We start from the raw sequence: 17,109 nt of genomic DNA, 5'->3' as shown, positions 1-17,109 counted from the left end.
GTTCAACAACTATTTAATAGAAAGGTACAGCCCAGCCGATGAACCCAGGCAGTGCAGCTCCTGAACTTGTGCTCACAGGTTCTGTGACTGTCATCTGAAGGACTCAGAAACTGAGTCACTTGGGCATTTCCTACATAGAACACAGCTAATGGAAGGTGGCTTCGGATCCTGGAAACCAAAAGGAAAACAGGCCAGAGTCTCTCTTTAGTGTTGGTTTACTGTCTACCCTGGAGAATGACAAAGAGGGAGAGCAGAGTGTTGGGACCGGCCTCGGACCCAGATGCCCTGCTCCTGGGACCTGCCAGAGTGAACTGTTCAGAGAGCAGAGACAGGAAACAGCCCAGGCTTCATTTTTATTCTATCTCATGTTCCTCTAGCCCTTGGCAAAAGCATAGGCCAACCATGGACTATGCCATCTAGCAACTTCTCATAATAGACCCAGAACTGAAAAGGAAGGGAGCTGAAAAAAACCGAAAAAGACACAATACCTCTGGGGCTGCAGGCTGGGAAGTGAGAGGCTTGGGACTTCCCTCCTGCCCTGCAGCCTGATTGAGAATCTGCTCTTCCTCTAAGAGTGATTGTGCTAATAATCAGATAGGCCTCTGGGTTGCAAAACCTACTTATCTTTGTTCCATCCTCTGAAAGGGCGAGGTTCTGACTAAGGGTAGTCTCCTTGGAGTAACTTAAAATGACAGTTTGGATTAATGCTCTGGGGTCTGTTCCAGCTCATTGCTCATCACCCCACAGTGTGTTTGCTCTTGGCAAATCTGCTCCAAACAAATTGTGTGTTCTCTGAGGATTAGTATTTAATAATGATGTAACTAACATGTATTACAGAGAAGGCAATAGCAACCCACTCCAGTACTCTTGCCTGGAAAATCCCATGGCCAGAGGAGCCTGGTGGGCTGCCGTCTATGGGGTCGCACAGAGTCGGACACGACTGAAGTGATGCAGCAGCAGCAGCAGCAACGTGTATTAAGGGCCTAATATATGCCAGGAAAAGCACTAAGTTTTTTTTTTTTTGACTGTGTCAGGTCTTAGTTGCGGAATGCAGACTTAGTTGCTCTGTGGTATGTGGGATGTTAGTTCCCTGACCAGGGATTGAACCTGCATCCCCTGGATTGGAAGGTGATTCTTAATCACTGGACCACCAGGGAAATCCCAAGCACTGAGTTCTTCACATGCTTTATCTCACTGAATCCTGACAGTGAGAATCCCTTTGAGATAATTATGCTCATAACCCTACTTATGGGTAAGAAAATTGAAGTCTGGAAAGTTTACATTTAGGTGCCCAGGTCAGACAGAAGAGAGCTGAGTCAAACCCAGGCTGCTTCATTGCCAGCTTGGCTGTTCTGAAGAAACTAAGAAAAATAGGCCTGAGATTATACTTGAGGAAGAGGTAAACTGTTACAAGTGTACTGGGACAAACCTGGATTCCTAGGACTTCTTTCCTTCACTGTGGGACTTCTGCTCTTTAATTCTCCTGATTAGCAGATATTCAGTTACTCAGTGTGGTAAGGGAGCAGCCAAAGAGATCTTTCTGAAATGCAAATCTGAAGACCTGTCCTCAGCTAACATTTTTTTCAAAGGTTCCCTGTGGTCCCTAGGATAAAGGCCAGGCTCCCTAGCATGACAGGCAGGTCCTTTATAATCTGGACCCCTCTGGACTTTATAACTCTCTCTCCTATACTTAACCCCAGGAGCCCTGAGAACCTCGCACAAGCCCCACATAGTCAGTGTACTATTTCCTGCCTCCAGATATTGGTCCATACTGTTTCTTACGGCTCAAATGCCTTCTCCTGCCCCAACCTGTCCACCTGATAAACTTGTATTCATCCTTTAGAACTCTATATGTTAATGTTCCGGTCTTTGTAAAAGCCTATCCTGATTTCTCAGGCAAATTTAGTCCTCCTTTTTCCAGGCTCTACAGTAGTTTATGTATCAGCTCAGGACCACAGTAGATATTGTACTTCTTTGTTCACCTCTGTTGTCAACAGGGGGCATCCCCTGAACACACCGATCATATATATATATATATATATATTTTTTTTTTTTTTTAAGAAAATGTAGTAAGGGGACTTCCCTGGTGGCCCAGTGGCTAAGAGTCTGTGCTTCCAATGCAGGGGGACTGGTCAGGGAACTAGATCTCACATGCCACAACTAAAGACTAAAGATCCCACATGTTGCAGCAAAGATCGAAAATGCCACAACTAAGACCCAGTGCAACAAATAAATAAATAATTTTTTTAATGTAGTAAATATACATGACACACACAGCACATCAGTAGCATTAAGTACATTCACGTTTTTGTACTACAACCACCGGCATCCCTCTGCAGGACTTTTCATCTCATAAAATGGAAACCCTGTACCCGTTAAATACTAACTCTCCCCTTCCTTGAGCCCCTTCCAACCCAGGGATCGAACCCAGGATCTTCCCAACCCAGGGATCAAGCCAAGGTTTCCTGCATTGCAGGCAGATTCTTGACCAGCTGAGCCACCAGGGAAACCCAAGAATACTGGAGTTGGTAGCCTATCCCTTCTCCAGGAGATCTTCACAACACCAGGAATTGAACCGGGGTCTCCTGCGTTGCAGGCAGATTCTTTACCAACTGAACTACCAGGGAAGCCCACTCTTCAGCCCCTAGCAATCTCTGTCCTGTCCGTCTTTGTGAATCTGACTACTTTTCCACTCACTCTTGTATTCCCCAAATCTGGCACATTGCTTTGCACAGAGTAACACTTAATAAATGTCTGTTGAGAGTGTGCATGAAATCTTTTGTCTAAGATGCACGGAGCAATACATATCTTAAATTTCTTTGTACCCATTTTTGCAACAAATAGACTGCTTTGATCTTAAACTGGAAATTCTGGGGCTTCCTAACTTCGCCAGTGTTCACCTTTCCCCAGATCAGAAGTTGCCCAAATAGGTGTTCTTGTTAGGAGGGAGTTTTACCTTCCTTACTCAGAAACGCCTACAGTTTTATTGCAGTTGAGTTGTAGACGTGTTGTCCCCAGATCAGCTGGGAGGAGTCTTGAGGCACAGTGACAGAAAGAATACTGACAAGCAGCCAGAACTGGCTGCATTTCATAACTTGGCTTCACGCACTCACACACACTTGTGTGTGTGTGTGCGCGTGTGTGTATGTTGCTGTCAGAATTGTAGCATATGTATTTTCCTTAATTCCTTCCATCTGAGCAGAGGTTTTTTGCCGTAATTACAGCTAACTTAGTAATGGAGGCAGCTGCATACATTTTGGGGGAGCCTATAACTTTCTCTGTCTTCAGAGTTGCACTCAAAAAATAAAAAAGAATTATATTCCAATGTATCTGTTTAAGAACAAAGTTTTTAAATATTTCAGGAAAAAAGAAGCAGTATTAATTTGTGGATCAAAATGTTTTTGACCCAGTCCCCTTGCTAGAAAATGCAAAACCTAGTAGTTGATAGTTAAGAAAATTCTATAAAGTGCCACAGGTCATGTCTTGATCCCATCACCCTTGCTCTTGACACTTAGATTTTTCATGGCCAAAGTTGTCATAGTGAGCCTTCTTTGGAAACCATGACATGTCTCTTGCCGAAATAGCAACCCACTCCTGGGAAATGGATTGCCTGGGAAAATTTCATGGGATACCTGGGAAATCCCATGGACAGAGGAGCCTGGCAACCTGCTCCTTGGGGTTACAAAGAAGTTGTGCGTGACTTAGTGACTAAACAACACCACCACCACCACCCAGTATTTTTGCCTAACATGTTGTATTGCTACATCCTGGCTGCTCATTAGAGTCACGTGGGGAGCATTAAAAGAAATTAAAAAACAATTCTTTTAAGCTTTTAACCCCATACCCCTAATATTCTGATTCTTAGGTGTGAGGTGGGGGCCCACACATTGTAATAGTTCTCCAGGGGATTGTAATCTGCAGCAGAGGTAGAGAATCACCATGTTAGAATGGTGGTGTTGCTCAGAGGCAGTCTGGGCTGTGTAGCAATACTTAAGCATTGGTGGGCAGGTTGCTTTTTCTGCTGTAGTCCATGCCGTGTATATATGAACACATACTACCAACCCCGCCAGGACTTCAGTGACTATGGTTTTCTTTGAGCTTTTAGTGTAACTTTATAACCTTTTGTTCCTGAGGCATCTTGCACAGAGTGCTGAATTCCACTAGTGTGTGTGCATATGTGCTCAGTCGCCCAGTCGTGTCCGACTCTTCGCTACCCCATGGACTGTAGCCCACCAGGCTCCTCTGGCCTTGGAATTTTCCAGGCAAGAATACTGGAGTGGGTTGCCATTTCCTCCTCCAGGGGATTTCCCAACCTGGGGAAAACCACCTCATCTGCATTGACAGATGGATTCTTTACCTCTGAGCCATCTAGGAAGCCTGAATTCCACTAGGCAGACCCTCTAAGCAGGGGTCCCCAACCTCCAGAATCTAATGCCTGATGATCTGAGGTGGAGCTGATGTAGTAATAATAGAAATAAAGTGCACAATAAATGTAGCGCACTTGAATCACCCTGAAACCATCCCCCAACACCCCAGTCCATGGGAAAACTCTTCCACGAAACTGGTCCCTGGTGCCAAAAAGGTTGAGGACTGCTACCTTAAGGGGAGTGGCCTGCACTTCCCTGATGGTCAATCAAGCTGGACATGAGGCTGTGTGAGCCACAGGAGCCTGGGGTGCTGTGAGATGCCCCAAGCTAAGCAGTGCCCCAGAGGAAACCCACCGCCTGCAGTCAGTAACCCAGCTGCAGTTCCTCCTCCTCCCTAGCCAGGCCTCATCCAAACCAGCTACTTTGAAAGTGCAGGAAAAAGGTCAGATTCTCTCCAGAGCATCCGCCTGTACGTTGGATTTCCTAGTAAGAGCAGGGTTTGTAGTGAGACCTGATGGATGCAGGGTTGAATTCTAGCTGTGTCCTTGAGCAAATCACTAAACCTCTCTAAATCCCCTTTCCCTATTTTGTCAGCTGGGCCTCATAACACCTACATCATAGGATTAAATGAGATAATGCACGTGAATGGCTTAGCAGTGACTGAAGCTAGTAAACACTCAGTGAATGGTAGTAGTGAGCCTTCACAGGCGCTGTCTAATCCCACGTGGGAGGCATGAGTGTAGAAAGGGAGCAGGCCGGTGCTCCCTCAGCAGGGTATCTGCATGGGAAGCTTCGAGGGCCAAGGAAAATGAAGCCCTTTTCCCCCAGACACGGTAATTGAGTACAGTTTGAAAGCTGGGATTGTAATCCCCTTCCACAGACACAGCGCCCCATCTCCTCTCCTGCGAGCAGCAGCCTGCTGCCTCTGCACATCCTCCGGCCATTTTTTCCTGCCTTCTTTGTTCTATTTCCATGCCTGTGAGGATGTAGGAAAACTGCAGCCTTCCTCAGGTTGCTATTTAAAGACATTCTGAGAGTTGCTGCCACCGCTGCTCCTAGCGCCACAGTGGCGGCTGCTCCTAGCGCCGCGGCGGTGGCTGCTCCAGTCCCTGCCACAGCGAGTGAACAGTCTCATTGCCTACTTTTTGTTTAGGATCCCTGAGCTGTTACCTCTCCCAGGGATTCACCGTAAAGCCCGCCTTAGTCTTTGCCCCTCATCTGCCTAGCCTGTCTACATCCCTGTAGCATTTTGAGTACATCACTAGTTACAAATTTCCCCTTATTCTTCAATGAAAATCATGCCTGATACCCCCTCATCCCCTCCCCACCCATCTCCACCTTGCTCTTGAGATGCCCTTCTTATTTAATAGCCAGACACAACCCAGAAAGGGTAAAAATGCCATTTATCTCTAGGCCTAGCAGAGAAAAATACTTTAAGAATAAAAGGTTTTGAAAAGCTCAGTAACCTCCAGCATTAATAAGAATGCTGCCCTGAACTTCAGCATGTTTGAGATGATCTGTCAGGCACAGATAGTAATCCTGTCTTTCTCTGCTGACCCACCCAGCGCTTTTCAATGAAGTGTCTCAAAAGCCAGGTCTTTCTGTTTGAATTGGGCCTGATTTCTTTTTCCTAGAGCCATCAAAGTGAAGTTTTAGGTTTTATCAGTAAAGCATTTATCCTTCTTTGGACCAAACTTCCTCAGTGAGGTTCAGATTGTCTGCCTCCATCCTGCTTCCCCAGTTTGTTTTGTTTCCTGCCCATTATCCAAGGGATACCTCAGAGCTAGGCTGCTCTCTGCTTGCCGAGAAGAGCCCTTGCTGGTACTCTCAGCTCTGTGCAGGGTGCGCACTGTGTTCCCGACCACCAGAACTCTACTCTGGCCCCAATCCCATGCTCAGACTGCATCAGACCTGTTTCCCCTCTCTTCAGCCCTCTCTTTGTCTTCTGACTCTCCTCCATTTATTCATCTTCCTGACTGCTCCTTCTTTAGCTCTTGCTCTCTATTTTTCTTTTGCAGAGCTGAGCTTTTCCCCTTATTTTCTTAGCCCCTGTGTGGTAAATCCAATTACCTCAATGTCAGAATAATAGTACCCCTGATACTTTGAATTATTGATCACCACACTGTGATAGCAAAGTACCCTCACCTGCATTATCTCTTTTACTCTCAGTAAACTTGTAAGGTAGGCAATATATGTGCTAATGCTCCCCACTCTGTAGTAGTGAAAGTAATAACCACTTGGAGAGGCAGGATAATCTAGTAGTTAATAAAGAGCATTGACTCAGATCCAGACGGCCAGAGTGTGAAGCCTGCCTCCTGCTGTCACCAGCTGTGTGGACAAATTGGAGATAATAGTATCTCTTTCGTGATGTTGTGAGGATTCAGTGAGTTACTAGAGATAAATTACCTAGAACCACACCTGGCACATAATAGATACTATGTGGAGATTAGCTGTTGTTATCACATGTTCATTCATTCTTATGTTCGTCAAAGATTATAACCTGCCAGGCCCTGCTTGAGGTCTCAGTGATGCAAGAGCAGCAAGATGGACACAGTCTGGCCTCAGAAGGGTCGCAGTATTTTTTAAAATATTTATTTATTTGACTGCGCCTGGTCTTAGTTGGACAGCACATGGGATCTTCAGTCTTCATTGCAACATGCAGAAACTTTAGTTTGCGGCAAGCTGGATCTAGTTCCCTGACCGTGGATGGAACCTGGGCCCCCTGCATTGGGAGCTCAGAGTCTTAGTCACTGGATCACCAGGGAAGCCCTGAGATCACAGTATTAGTGCCACCTGTGTAGCAGCCACCACGTGCAAATCCTTGTGCTTGGATCTTTACAGATAGTAATTCTCACAACAGCTTTAAAAGGAGGCAGTGTTATTCCCATCCCGAGAGGAAATCTTTGGTGTTCCAAAACCCCAAGTGGTTTGCTCAGGATTCCCCAGCTGGTAATCGGGGTGCCAGGATTCACTTCACCCAGTTCACCTGCCAGCAGACCATTAGGTTCGACTCTACATGTCTGTCTCCCCCAGACAGTGGTGAGCTCCTGAGGGTTGGAGCTGGCCCTCAGCACCCAGCTTGCTGAGCTCAGTCTCCTGCATACAGTTCGGGAAATGTTGGCCAGTTTGTGCTCTGTTGTTGATACTTGACTCTGTCCCATAACTAGTCTCTTCTGATCTTGCTCACTTCCCTCAGACATCAAGCTGACATTGGTTTTTGGTTTTAATTTATTTGGCCGCACCAGGTCTTAATTGCAGCGTGTGGGATCTTTAATCTTAGTTTTGGCATGCAAAATCTTTAGTTGTGGCTTTCAAACCCTTAATTGTGGCAAGTGGGTTCTAGTTCCTTCACCAGCGGTCGACCCTGGGCCCCCTGCATTGGGAGCATGCAGTCTTAGCCACTGGACACTAGGGAAGTCCCCATACGTTGGTTTTAACATGGAAGCACAGGGGTCAAGATGAGGATTCTCAAAGGGTGACCTAACTTCTTCATGCCACACCTGATGCTTATTTCAGGCTGTCTTTGAACAGAACTAATTGGATTCTGGGGTTGCCTCCTCTTCTGGGCCCCAGTCAGAGAATTTTTTGTCTGCCAGGTCATCATCCAGCGACCAACTCCGGTTCCCTTATTTCTCATGTCAGCTCCCGCCTTTTATTTCAATGTCTGACTTCCCTGTTCTTTCTCTGCTTTTGTCTTTGTACCCAGCACTTATTTCTTAACCACAAAAGGAATCACAATTCTTCTAGCTCTGTAGAAGACTGAATTTCTAAATACAGTTAGTGTGTGCTAACGTTTAACTTTTTAATCCTTTCATATTTAGTAATCCATTTTTTCCTTAAATATTACAAACATATAGGTGGAAAGTCCTCCTCTAGATCACGCTTTCTGGAATTCTTATTTCTGTAAATGTCTCATCTGTGACCATTTGTATGTCTTACTGATCTCACATAATAATACAAAAGAATAGCAATTTCAGTTACTTTAGTTTCATTTGTTAAATCACCTGGAAGTGTGACTTTTAAAATAATTTTAAAATGTATATGAATACTAATTGCTAAATGTATTTACTCATGGAGTTTGTGTTAGAGAGGTAGTTTGACTAGAGACTTTTTTTTCCTTCCCAGATATTCTGGATTGTGGTTATATTGTCTTTATAATCAAATATATAAATAAGCTTAGGAATTAAAGTGAAGAAAGCTATTCACCATGTATTTCTTCTTTTGATCTTAACACAGAGGTATAACCACCACTCTGGGCATGTTTGGGGTCAAGCTCATTGAAAGAGTTAAACAGTTTTCCTGGTTTGCCATTGAAAAGGCACCTGTGCGCCCAAGGCAGTCTTTCGCTCACACAGTCCCTTTTCAGTGGGTCGTGCCTCATCTGGCTTTTCTAAGCCATGTCTAACCCTAAAGGCTGCCTGTGTCCCTGAAACATCAGCTTTGTGCGCTCCAGGGAACTGGCCCCCGGAAGGGCGAGGGTGGAGGGGGAGGAGAGGAAGTGTGTGTGTTGCACCCACACTCTTAATTCTTTTCTTAAAAGCACCTGAACCCACCCCTTTCCAAAGAGCTTTTAGACTAGGAATCTGGGTGCTTCTTGGAGCCATCCCTGGCCCACCCCACTTGCACCCTCCACCACCTCTCCCTAGAGTCCTGGGGCCTTGCTGCGTGGGGGGATGAAGAGCAGGTGTGTTGAACTCTTAATGAGAGGTTTCCTCTGTGGGATTGCCTGTATCCTGCCCACCACAGAGGCTCCTGTGAGTAACTTTACCTTTGAACTCTCCTTGTATTCAGCCCCTGATCCATGGGATTTGGTGACAATCCCTGGCTGGCGGAAAGCTTTGATCCTCTGGGAGTCCAGAGGAAGTCCTGTGATGTGTGGGATCCTCAGTGCTATAGGGATTGGGGAGAAGTCTCAGGGCGGGTTCCTAAGACAGACCCATTAATTAAGAAGGAGCCTTTTCCCTAACACTCAGTTACCTTAAAAAGGAGATCCGGTAACTGATAACAAGGGACTCAGCACCCCTCAAGTATGAAGTGGTGTTTGCACAAGCATTATTGTTGTTTTAAGGACACAGCAGTGCCAAGAAAAAATTCCTGCCCACACCAGGAAAAAGCACCTTAGCAACCAGAATGCCTTAGAACTCTCCTTTTTAACAAAGAAAAGCTCATCTTACTCTGTTTTTGTCTTCTTTTTTTAAATTGGAATACAATTGCTTTACAGTGTTGTTTTAGTTTTCTCCTGTACAATGAAGTAAATCAGCAATATGCATACATATAAGCCCTCCCTGTTGGACTTCCCTCCCACTCTCCCCATCCCACCCCTCTAGGTCATGACACAGCAATGAGCTGAGCTCCCTGTGCTATACCACAGCTTCCCACTAACTATCTGTTTTACACATGGTAGTGTATATATGTCAATCCAAATCTCCTGTTAGGAGGCTCTAGCAAAAAATCTTTAAGGTATTTCTGTCTAGGTGACAGCAGAAAAGAGATGACCTTATAATAAACAATGGGAACACTAGAATTTCTATGTAAGAGACACTAGGCTACAATCCATTGAAGAGAGTATTGGGAGATTTGTCTTTAAACTTTATTCACAAACAGGCATGCTGGTTTGCTTAGACTCTGCATGTATTTGAGGTGGTTTGAGGGTGAGGGGGCAGACAGTAAAACTTCCCCAGGCCACTCTGTGGTGCCACCCATTGGCTACAAATAAAAGTCAGAGCGAAGGCCTTTTCGCATGGCAGGGAAATGTTCCTCCTCACGTCCACAGGCAGAAATCACTTCCTTTGCTCCCATGGAATCATGTACACTTATCTCTTAGATTGAGGATCAAACTGGTGTGCGTGTCTGCCTCCCCACTGGGCTATAGCTGCTGGAGGGCTTGTACATTATTCACCTTTTATCACCAGCACACTGCCTGGGCATGAAGTAGGGCCTCCTCAATAACGATTATTGAATGAGTGAGTAAGCATGAGGCAGTCGCTGTGGGGAGTCATCCTCTTTCCAGAATCGTCTCTCCTTTTCACACTGGCAGCCTTAGGGAAGGAGAAAGCTAGGTTATGAAAGGGCAGCAGGTGATAGTGCCAGAGTCAGACACCTGCGCGTCATGACCCAGCAGCTCCGGAGAACATCCAGAGACAACCGCTCGGCAGAGGTGGGGTGGCATCTTTGTGGACTTTGCCTGTAGGATTCAGGCATTTAATGCCGAGACATTGGGCAAAGAGCAGAGAGAGTTGTCTGTAGGGCCAAGTGCATAATATGTGGGGCCCAGTGCAAAATGAAAATGCAGGGTCACTTGTTAAAAAAAAAAAAACAAGGAGAAAGTACCATTCAGGGTTTTTAAATATCAAGTTGTTTTCCTTTCTTCCACAGTCTCTCTGTCCTTTGACTTGTCAAGGTGTTTATTTGCTGTTAACACTGTTCTAAGTTGACAACCTTTTATGTGTTAGACCGTTAGCATGGATTTTACTGAACATCCATATATTGTATGATGCCAGTTTCAAATGTTTAACTCATTTAAACCCACACATGTTTAACTCATATGTGGGATCACCAAAATTATATAATTTGTATTCTGTAGCTGGTACATGCATATGTATTTCCTTCCTAGCAGAACAGTGGAAAGTCTGCACAAAATTAACTTTTTATTTCACATCTTGATACATGCTCATCTTACCAACACCCTTTATCTTCAGTTTACTGATGGATAAGAAAAAGGTGAAAGAACAAGAACTGTGGGCTGTCCTGTTTCCTTCTATGTCATCATTTTCAGCATAAATGGCTGGCTAACATGGAAAATCCACGTAGAGGATATGATGGGCTCCTTCCTCATCCATGTTTCTTAGAAAGTCGTCGCCTGCTTACTATGTTTGAAGCAAGTGGTGGTTTCGACGAAAGTGTGGCCTCTCCAGGCTTTCAATGCGTTCACTTTTCAGTCATGAATGTAACAGATACCCTTCCCTGGTAAAAGCTTAAGGCTTCAGGACTAGCTGAACTCCCACATATCGTGGGTGCATCAGAGCTGAGCTCATGGGGCACCAGCAGGAATGGGGGACACACGTATGGGGCAGATCTCCTCTGCTCCCTGTCAGGTTCCTGTGTCCTATTGAACTTCACTTATAAAATACAAGCTGAAAGTTGCAATTATTAAGTGTCAGGTTGCAGCAGCAGACCATTAAACCAGGCATGGGGCCCTCTTGATCATGGGACCCTGTGTGGGTGTACAGGTCACACACCTGTGAATCAGGCCTGATTTCATGACACTGTTTCAGTGGATGTTCTTAGAATTTTAGCTTTTACCAAGTGACAGACTATCCAGGAATAGCATGCATGTGTGCCTTCTCTCATTTATAAATAGTTTTTAGATACTTGCCATGTGCCAGTCACTTTATGAGGCATTGAGACTACATCAGAGTGTACAAGGCAAGACATGGCATCAGCATCAGTAGTACCTGTGAGCTAGTGAGGAAAATATATTTTTAGTTACACAGTGAATATTTAAATTCCAATTGTGAGAGAGGCTACAGACATAATTCGAAAGGCTTACCTAGGTGGGAGCTAGGATGTGGCATTTCAGGCTGAGGGTGAGGAGGACTTGTAGGTGAAGAGAGAGCAAAGGTGGTCTTCCAGGCTGAGGGAATGGCATAAGCAAAGGCCTTGAGCTGGGGAGGGGCTTTTCTCAGACAAGGAAAGAAGAAGGCCTACACAACTGCAGCCCAGGGACAAGCGGGAGACCAGCAGGTGGCCTGGGGAGCTGATTTTGTGTCCCCCACCCGCTACCTACCTCCTTCCACTCTCCAGTGCCCATGCTGTTTGACAATATCAAATGATGGAAAGGGCTCTGTTTCTATTCTTTTTTTTTTCTTTTCATTAATTTATTTATTTGACTGCCCCGGATCCTCAGTTGCAATGTAAGGAATCTTTTTTTTTAGTTGCAGTATGTGGGATCTTTAGTTGAGGCATGCAAACTCTTAGTTGGAGCTGCTGCTGCTGCTAAGTCGCTTCAGTCGTGTCCGACTCTGTGCGACCCCATAGACGGCAGCCCACCAGGCTCCACCGTTGCTGGGATTCTCCAGGCAAGAACACTGGAAAAAAAAAAAAAGGAAGAAAAAAAAAAAAAGAAGAACACTGGAGTGGGTTGCCATTTCCTTCTCCAGTGCATGAAAGGGAAAAGTGAAAGTGAAGCCGCTCAGTCGTGTCTGACTCTTAGCGACCCCATGGACTGCAGCCTACCAGGCTCCTTAGTTGGAGCATAAGGGATCTATTTCTCTGACCAGGGATTGAACCCAAGCCCCCTACATTGGAAGCATGAAATCTTAGCCATTGGTCCACCAGGGAAGTCCCTCATTCTCTGTTCTTCAACAAGTTCAAGATGTGTGGTGCTACATGGTTAGTGTACTTGTGTAGAATGTTCAGGGGATCGTGGGACCAGACCCACCCCCAAAATTGATAAATTTAACTACATTACAGATGTAAGTGTACTAGCTACCCACTGAATTAACCACTTCCCATCATTTTTGTTCACCATTTCCAGTTCACTTCCTCCTCCTAAAATATGACCTCTGTTTCCTCGAACCTCTTTTCACACACTTTCTGCTCTCAGGAACTTTCCATGTTCTGTTCTATATTGTCTTCGTTCACCACCAGAGGGTAAGCTTTTAAAAGCAGGTTCTGTGTCTCCTTTACCTATTAAATAGCCTTAGAAAAATCTTTGTCTAGTAGTTAATTCAGTTCAAAAAAGGCATATTTATTTTTAATAGATTATATATTCATAAAATACAATATTAAACTGGCACAAAAGGGTATGTGATCCCCCCATCTCTCTCCAGTTTCCCTTGCTGGAGGCAACCAGTATTTTGCAGAGATAATCTGTGTCTATTGTATATAAGCTATTATATATATATTTAATATATAATATATATATATATATTATATATAGCTATTATATATATATATTTATTACATGGTTTTTATGAAAAGCCATAGAAGCAAAAGAATGAAAGAATTTCTCCATTCTCCTATTCCTTTTTTTAATCTATTAGAAAGATGCAAATTTAAAATAGCAAGGTGCTATTTTTCCATTAATTTAATTAGCAAAGATAAAGAGTTTGCAATAGTTATGAGACTATGGGGAAATAAGAGTTTTCAAAGTGATAGGTAAAAATATAAATTATTATAACCTCTCTGGCCAGCTATCAAAATTTTTACTACACATTACCCTTTGACCTTGGAATTCCATTTCTGGATATTTGTCCTGCAGATACACACTTGTGCATGTCTGCAAAGATTAGGTATCAGAATGTTTATTGCAATAATTTTTGTAATAGGAAAAGATCTTCAAAATACGTTGGGTGGAGTGGGAATCATGGTATTTAGCAGTGTACCATGTAATTTTGTGCTTTAAAAAGGGGAAGGGAAAAAAAGCCATATATATATATGTGTTTATAAACACCTAGAATATTTCACACAATTAAGAATGATATCCTCTGAGAAGAGAAATTAGGAGTCTTGGTAGAAGAGAGACTTATTTTTAAATATGGTCTTCTTTATACTGTATCACCTCTTCAATAAAAATAAACAAGAACACAGACTCTGAAAGTTTAAAAACTGGCTTCTCCTTTCTTTAGCCAAATGATCTTGGGAGTTTACTTAACCCTCTAATCAACTCTGTTTCTTCATCTGTAAAGTGGGGCTAATAAACTTCCCTTTCTTTATACGACTGGCATAAAAATTAGATAATATAAAGAAAATATCTAGTACAGTACCTGAACCAAAAAAAATGTAGCTTTTGAGGCAAAGAGTCCTAGACCAGAAGTAATTTTGCAAGTAGCTGCAGACAAAATATGTGACCCACTGTGACCTGGAGTCTTCAGTCCTTTGTCTGACCAAATGATCCCTAAGTCCCCTTATACTGAGTCTCCCTGCTCTCCTGCTGGAAGAACCCATTTCTTGCTAGAAGTTCTGACTTCCAAGCCAGGAGGATTTGGGACAAAATTAGAAGCTCCTAGAAGGAGGTGCTTTGTTCTTTGGCACCCTCCCAGTTCCATATGAGACCATCAGATCAGAGTATTGGACAAGAAGAAATGGGTCTGACTGTGTCTATGGAGTCCTATCTTGTTTCCCATTGCAGAGTTGGAGTTGAAAAAAAGTTACAGAGTGACTGAGAGAACTGCACCAGAATGAAACTGGTGGAAAATTTTTAAAGGAGTGGCAAGGAAAAGCATGGTTGCCTAAGAATAGCCTCCTGGGTTTCATAAGCTAGATGCCAGTTCTATGGGTGTCACAGAAGGCTTTGTGGGAGGTGGTGGGGGAGGATGCTAGGAACACCCACATCGGGCAGTACTGCCTGCCTGTGGTCCTGAGGTTGGTGCCATGCTTTGGGACTGAAGGGGAAGGGGTCTGGGATCTCTACTTGGGTCAGGGGCTAGAAGGGAGTAGCAACCACAAAGGCCAGCATAGCAAGGGGTCAAGACTGCGTGAGAAACCCAACTGGAGGCCTATCTCAGTACAGCTGCCCCACTCCCATCTCCCACCTGAGAGGAGCACGTTTTATCTTCTTAAAGGAGCCTGTGGGTTTCCTCCCAAAACGCCTCTGATAGGAGAAGGCAGTTAGGTCACTCAGAGAAAATTTGGCACAGTAGACAGATGGCCTTGACTCTGTCTCTCCCGTCCAGGTGCTGACGGATGTCCTCAAGGATCTCTACCACCTGCTGAAGCACGTGGTGTGTTTGGAGCCTGATGATGTGACCAGGCTTCATGCCCAGCTGGCCCTGGAGGAGCTGGATGAGATCATGAGAAACTTCCTGTTTCCGCCACAGAAACTGGAGAAGAAGATCACGGTCTTGCCATAGACCAGCCTCGAAGGACTTGGAGGAGGCAGAGGGACCAAGCAGCCTGAGCAGTGTCCAGGCTTTCCAGCAGGTGGCCCCACCGCCCCTTTGGAGCTGGCAATATGGCTGCCCCTGGAGGTGGCTCTCTGTCTCTGGTCACGTGTGTCTTCAGGCAGACCTTCCTGTGTCATCTATTTAGTCACACTGCATCCAGCCTAAAGTGTGTACCGATAGAAGAGATTACAGGTCTCATTAATCTGAACATTTTTCACTGTCCTGTAGCATTCAGAGAAGGACATCTACCTGATGGAAGTATGTTTTTAACACAACCGATGGAATTTGGTTAATTAACCATTCTCTTAACGACTTGAGTATAGAAGAGGTTGACCACTCACCTATCACATATCTGATATTCTTCCCTGGTAATGGTCCCTTTTGTGATGAGCAGTAGCCAGGGCTAATCATCCTTGGCTGCTCAGGAGGCATTTCAGAAGATGGAGATGTAGCTGGTGGTAGGGAGGGAAAGGAATTTGTTATCAAAATGTGCAAAAATGGAATAAAATAATCTCAGCTGGAAAGAATAACAGGTCTGAATCTGGTCCTCTACTATTGAGATGAAAAGCTGTAGCATTGAGGAGGATTTGATCTCCAGAAAAAAGAATCAAACTGGTTGAATCTTCCAGAGAAGAAGGGTAAGCACTGTGTTTGCCCTCCCAGGCCATTTTCTTAAACTTCCTCTGCTACTGTTTGCATAGAGTTGCCCTGATAATAGGAGAAAAGAGCCATGAACATCTCAGATGAGAGTTTATATCCTGCCTTCAGTCTTACGCCCCTTTAGATTGAGGAATGTTTAGACAGCGTGTTCATACTGAATGCCTGTTGGAAGTGCACTGTTTATTGGTGACCTGATGCCATGTTTACTGAAGCCATTTCACATGTAGTGCTATAGATGTCTTTTTACCAATTTACATATTTGGACCTCTGAACTTTGATTGCAGCTGAAAAAGAAGACAAAAAGGAGAAACTGGATGACTGCTTCAGACAAGCCCTCTCTGTCATCAGCACCTTGGTGAGGCTAACCCAGAATCTTGAACCAGTCCTCAAGGATGAATTTTGTCAGAGTTTTATACCCACTCTCTGGTGACCAGGCCCAGCAGAAGGAAAACAGTTTCCCAAAACTCGCAAGTGACTGAAGGATCTGTCTGCAAGCAGGTCCATTTGCCTGTTAACCTCAGACTGTTTCCTTCTGGCCAAGTTACAGACATGGTCCTTAGCTTAGAACCTTTGTGGTAAACAGTGAATTAGAACATAGGCAGTCAGGTGTTTTTAAGGAATATTTCCATGCAGCTAGGGTATCGAGATTATTCCATTCTCCAAATCAAAGATGTCTAGAATATCAGGATTGGACTTTCAGATCAGAGAAGAATCGCCTGTGGACCAGTTGGATAGACACTGGAAGTTTTGATTTCTTGGCCTTCCTCTAACTAAACTCCATAACACCCTCTTAAGATAATCAGATGTATCAGACCATTGGTTTAACTTACACCTTTATTTGCATTAAATGCATTGCAATTCTTAGGACATACCCTAATGGATCAACTTGATTAGACTTGAGAAATTCTCCAGTCTAAACACCCATCTAGGGAGTGCCTCACAGAGCATCCTGGTCCCTTTATCTCCATTTAGAAGTTGCCTCTTAATTTGAATTATTTGGCAACTGGCTAAAAGCATCTGTTCTTTATTGATTTTGATGGATTCAATTTCAGAGAGTGACTTTTCCTGTCCTTGTTACAAAACTCAGAGGGTCGTTGTGTGTGCTTAGTTGCTCAGTCGTGTTTGACTATTTGTGGCCCCCTGGACTGTAGCCCACCAGGCTCCTCTGCCCATGGAATTTTCTAGGAAAGAATACT

At 44.3% G+C, this 17,109-nt stretch overlaps 1 protein-coding gene across 4 annotated transcripts in view; it reads left to right on the top strand.

Moving 5' to 3' along the window:
• The window catches only part of TANGO6 (transport and golgi organization 6 homolog), a 184,672-nt gene extending 168,892 nt beyond the window's left edge, over positions 1-15,780 (top strand). For all 4 annotated transcript variants that reach the window (XM_081512685.1, XM_081512686.1, XM_081512688.1 and 1 more), the window contains one exon: positions 15,044-15,780. In XM_081512685.1, the coding sequence (XP_081368811.1) occupies positions 15,044-15,220 (177 nt within the window). In that variant the 3' untranslated portion in view covers positions 15,221-15,780. The remainder of the gene's footprint in view (positions 1-15,043) is intronic.
• The last annotated feature ends 1,329 nt before the right edge of the window (positions 15,781-17,109 follow it).

This window comes from Giraffa tippelskirchi, chromosome 7, assembly GCF_054371585.1.
Source record: "Giraffa tippelskirchi isolate mGirTip1 chromosome 7, T2T-mGirTip1v1.2.pri, whole genome shotgun sequence".
Classification (NCBI taxonomy): Eukaryota; Metazoa; Chordata; class Mammalia; order Artiodactyla; family Giraffidae; genus Giraffa; species Giraffa tippelskirchi.
Note: the sequence above shows the minus strand (reverse complement) of the source record. Positions and strands in the feature narration are given on the sequence as shown.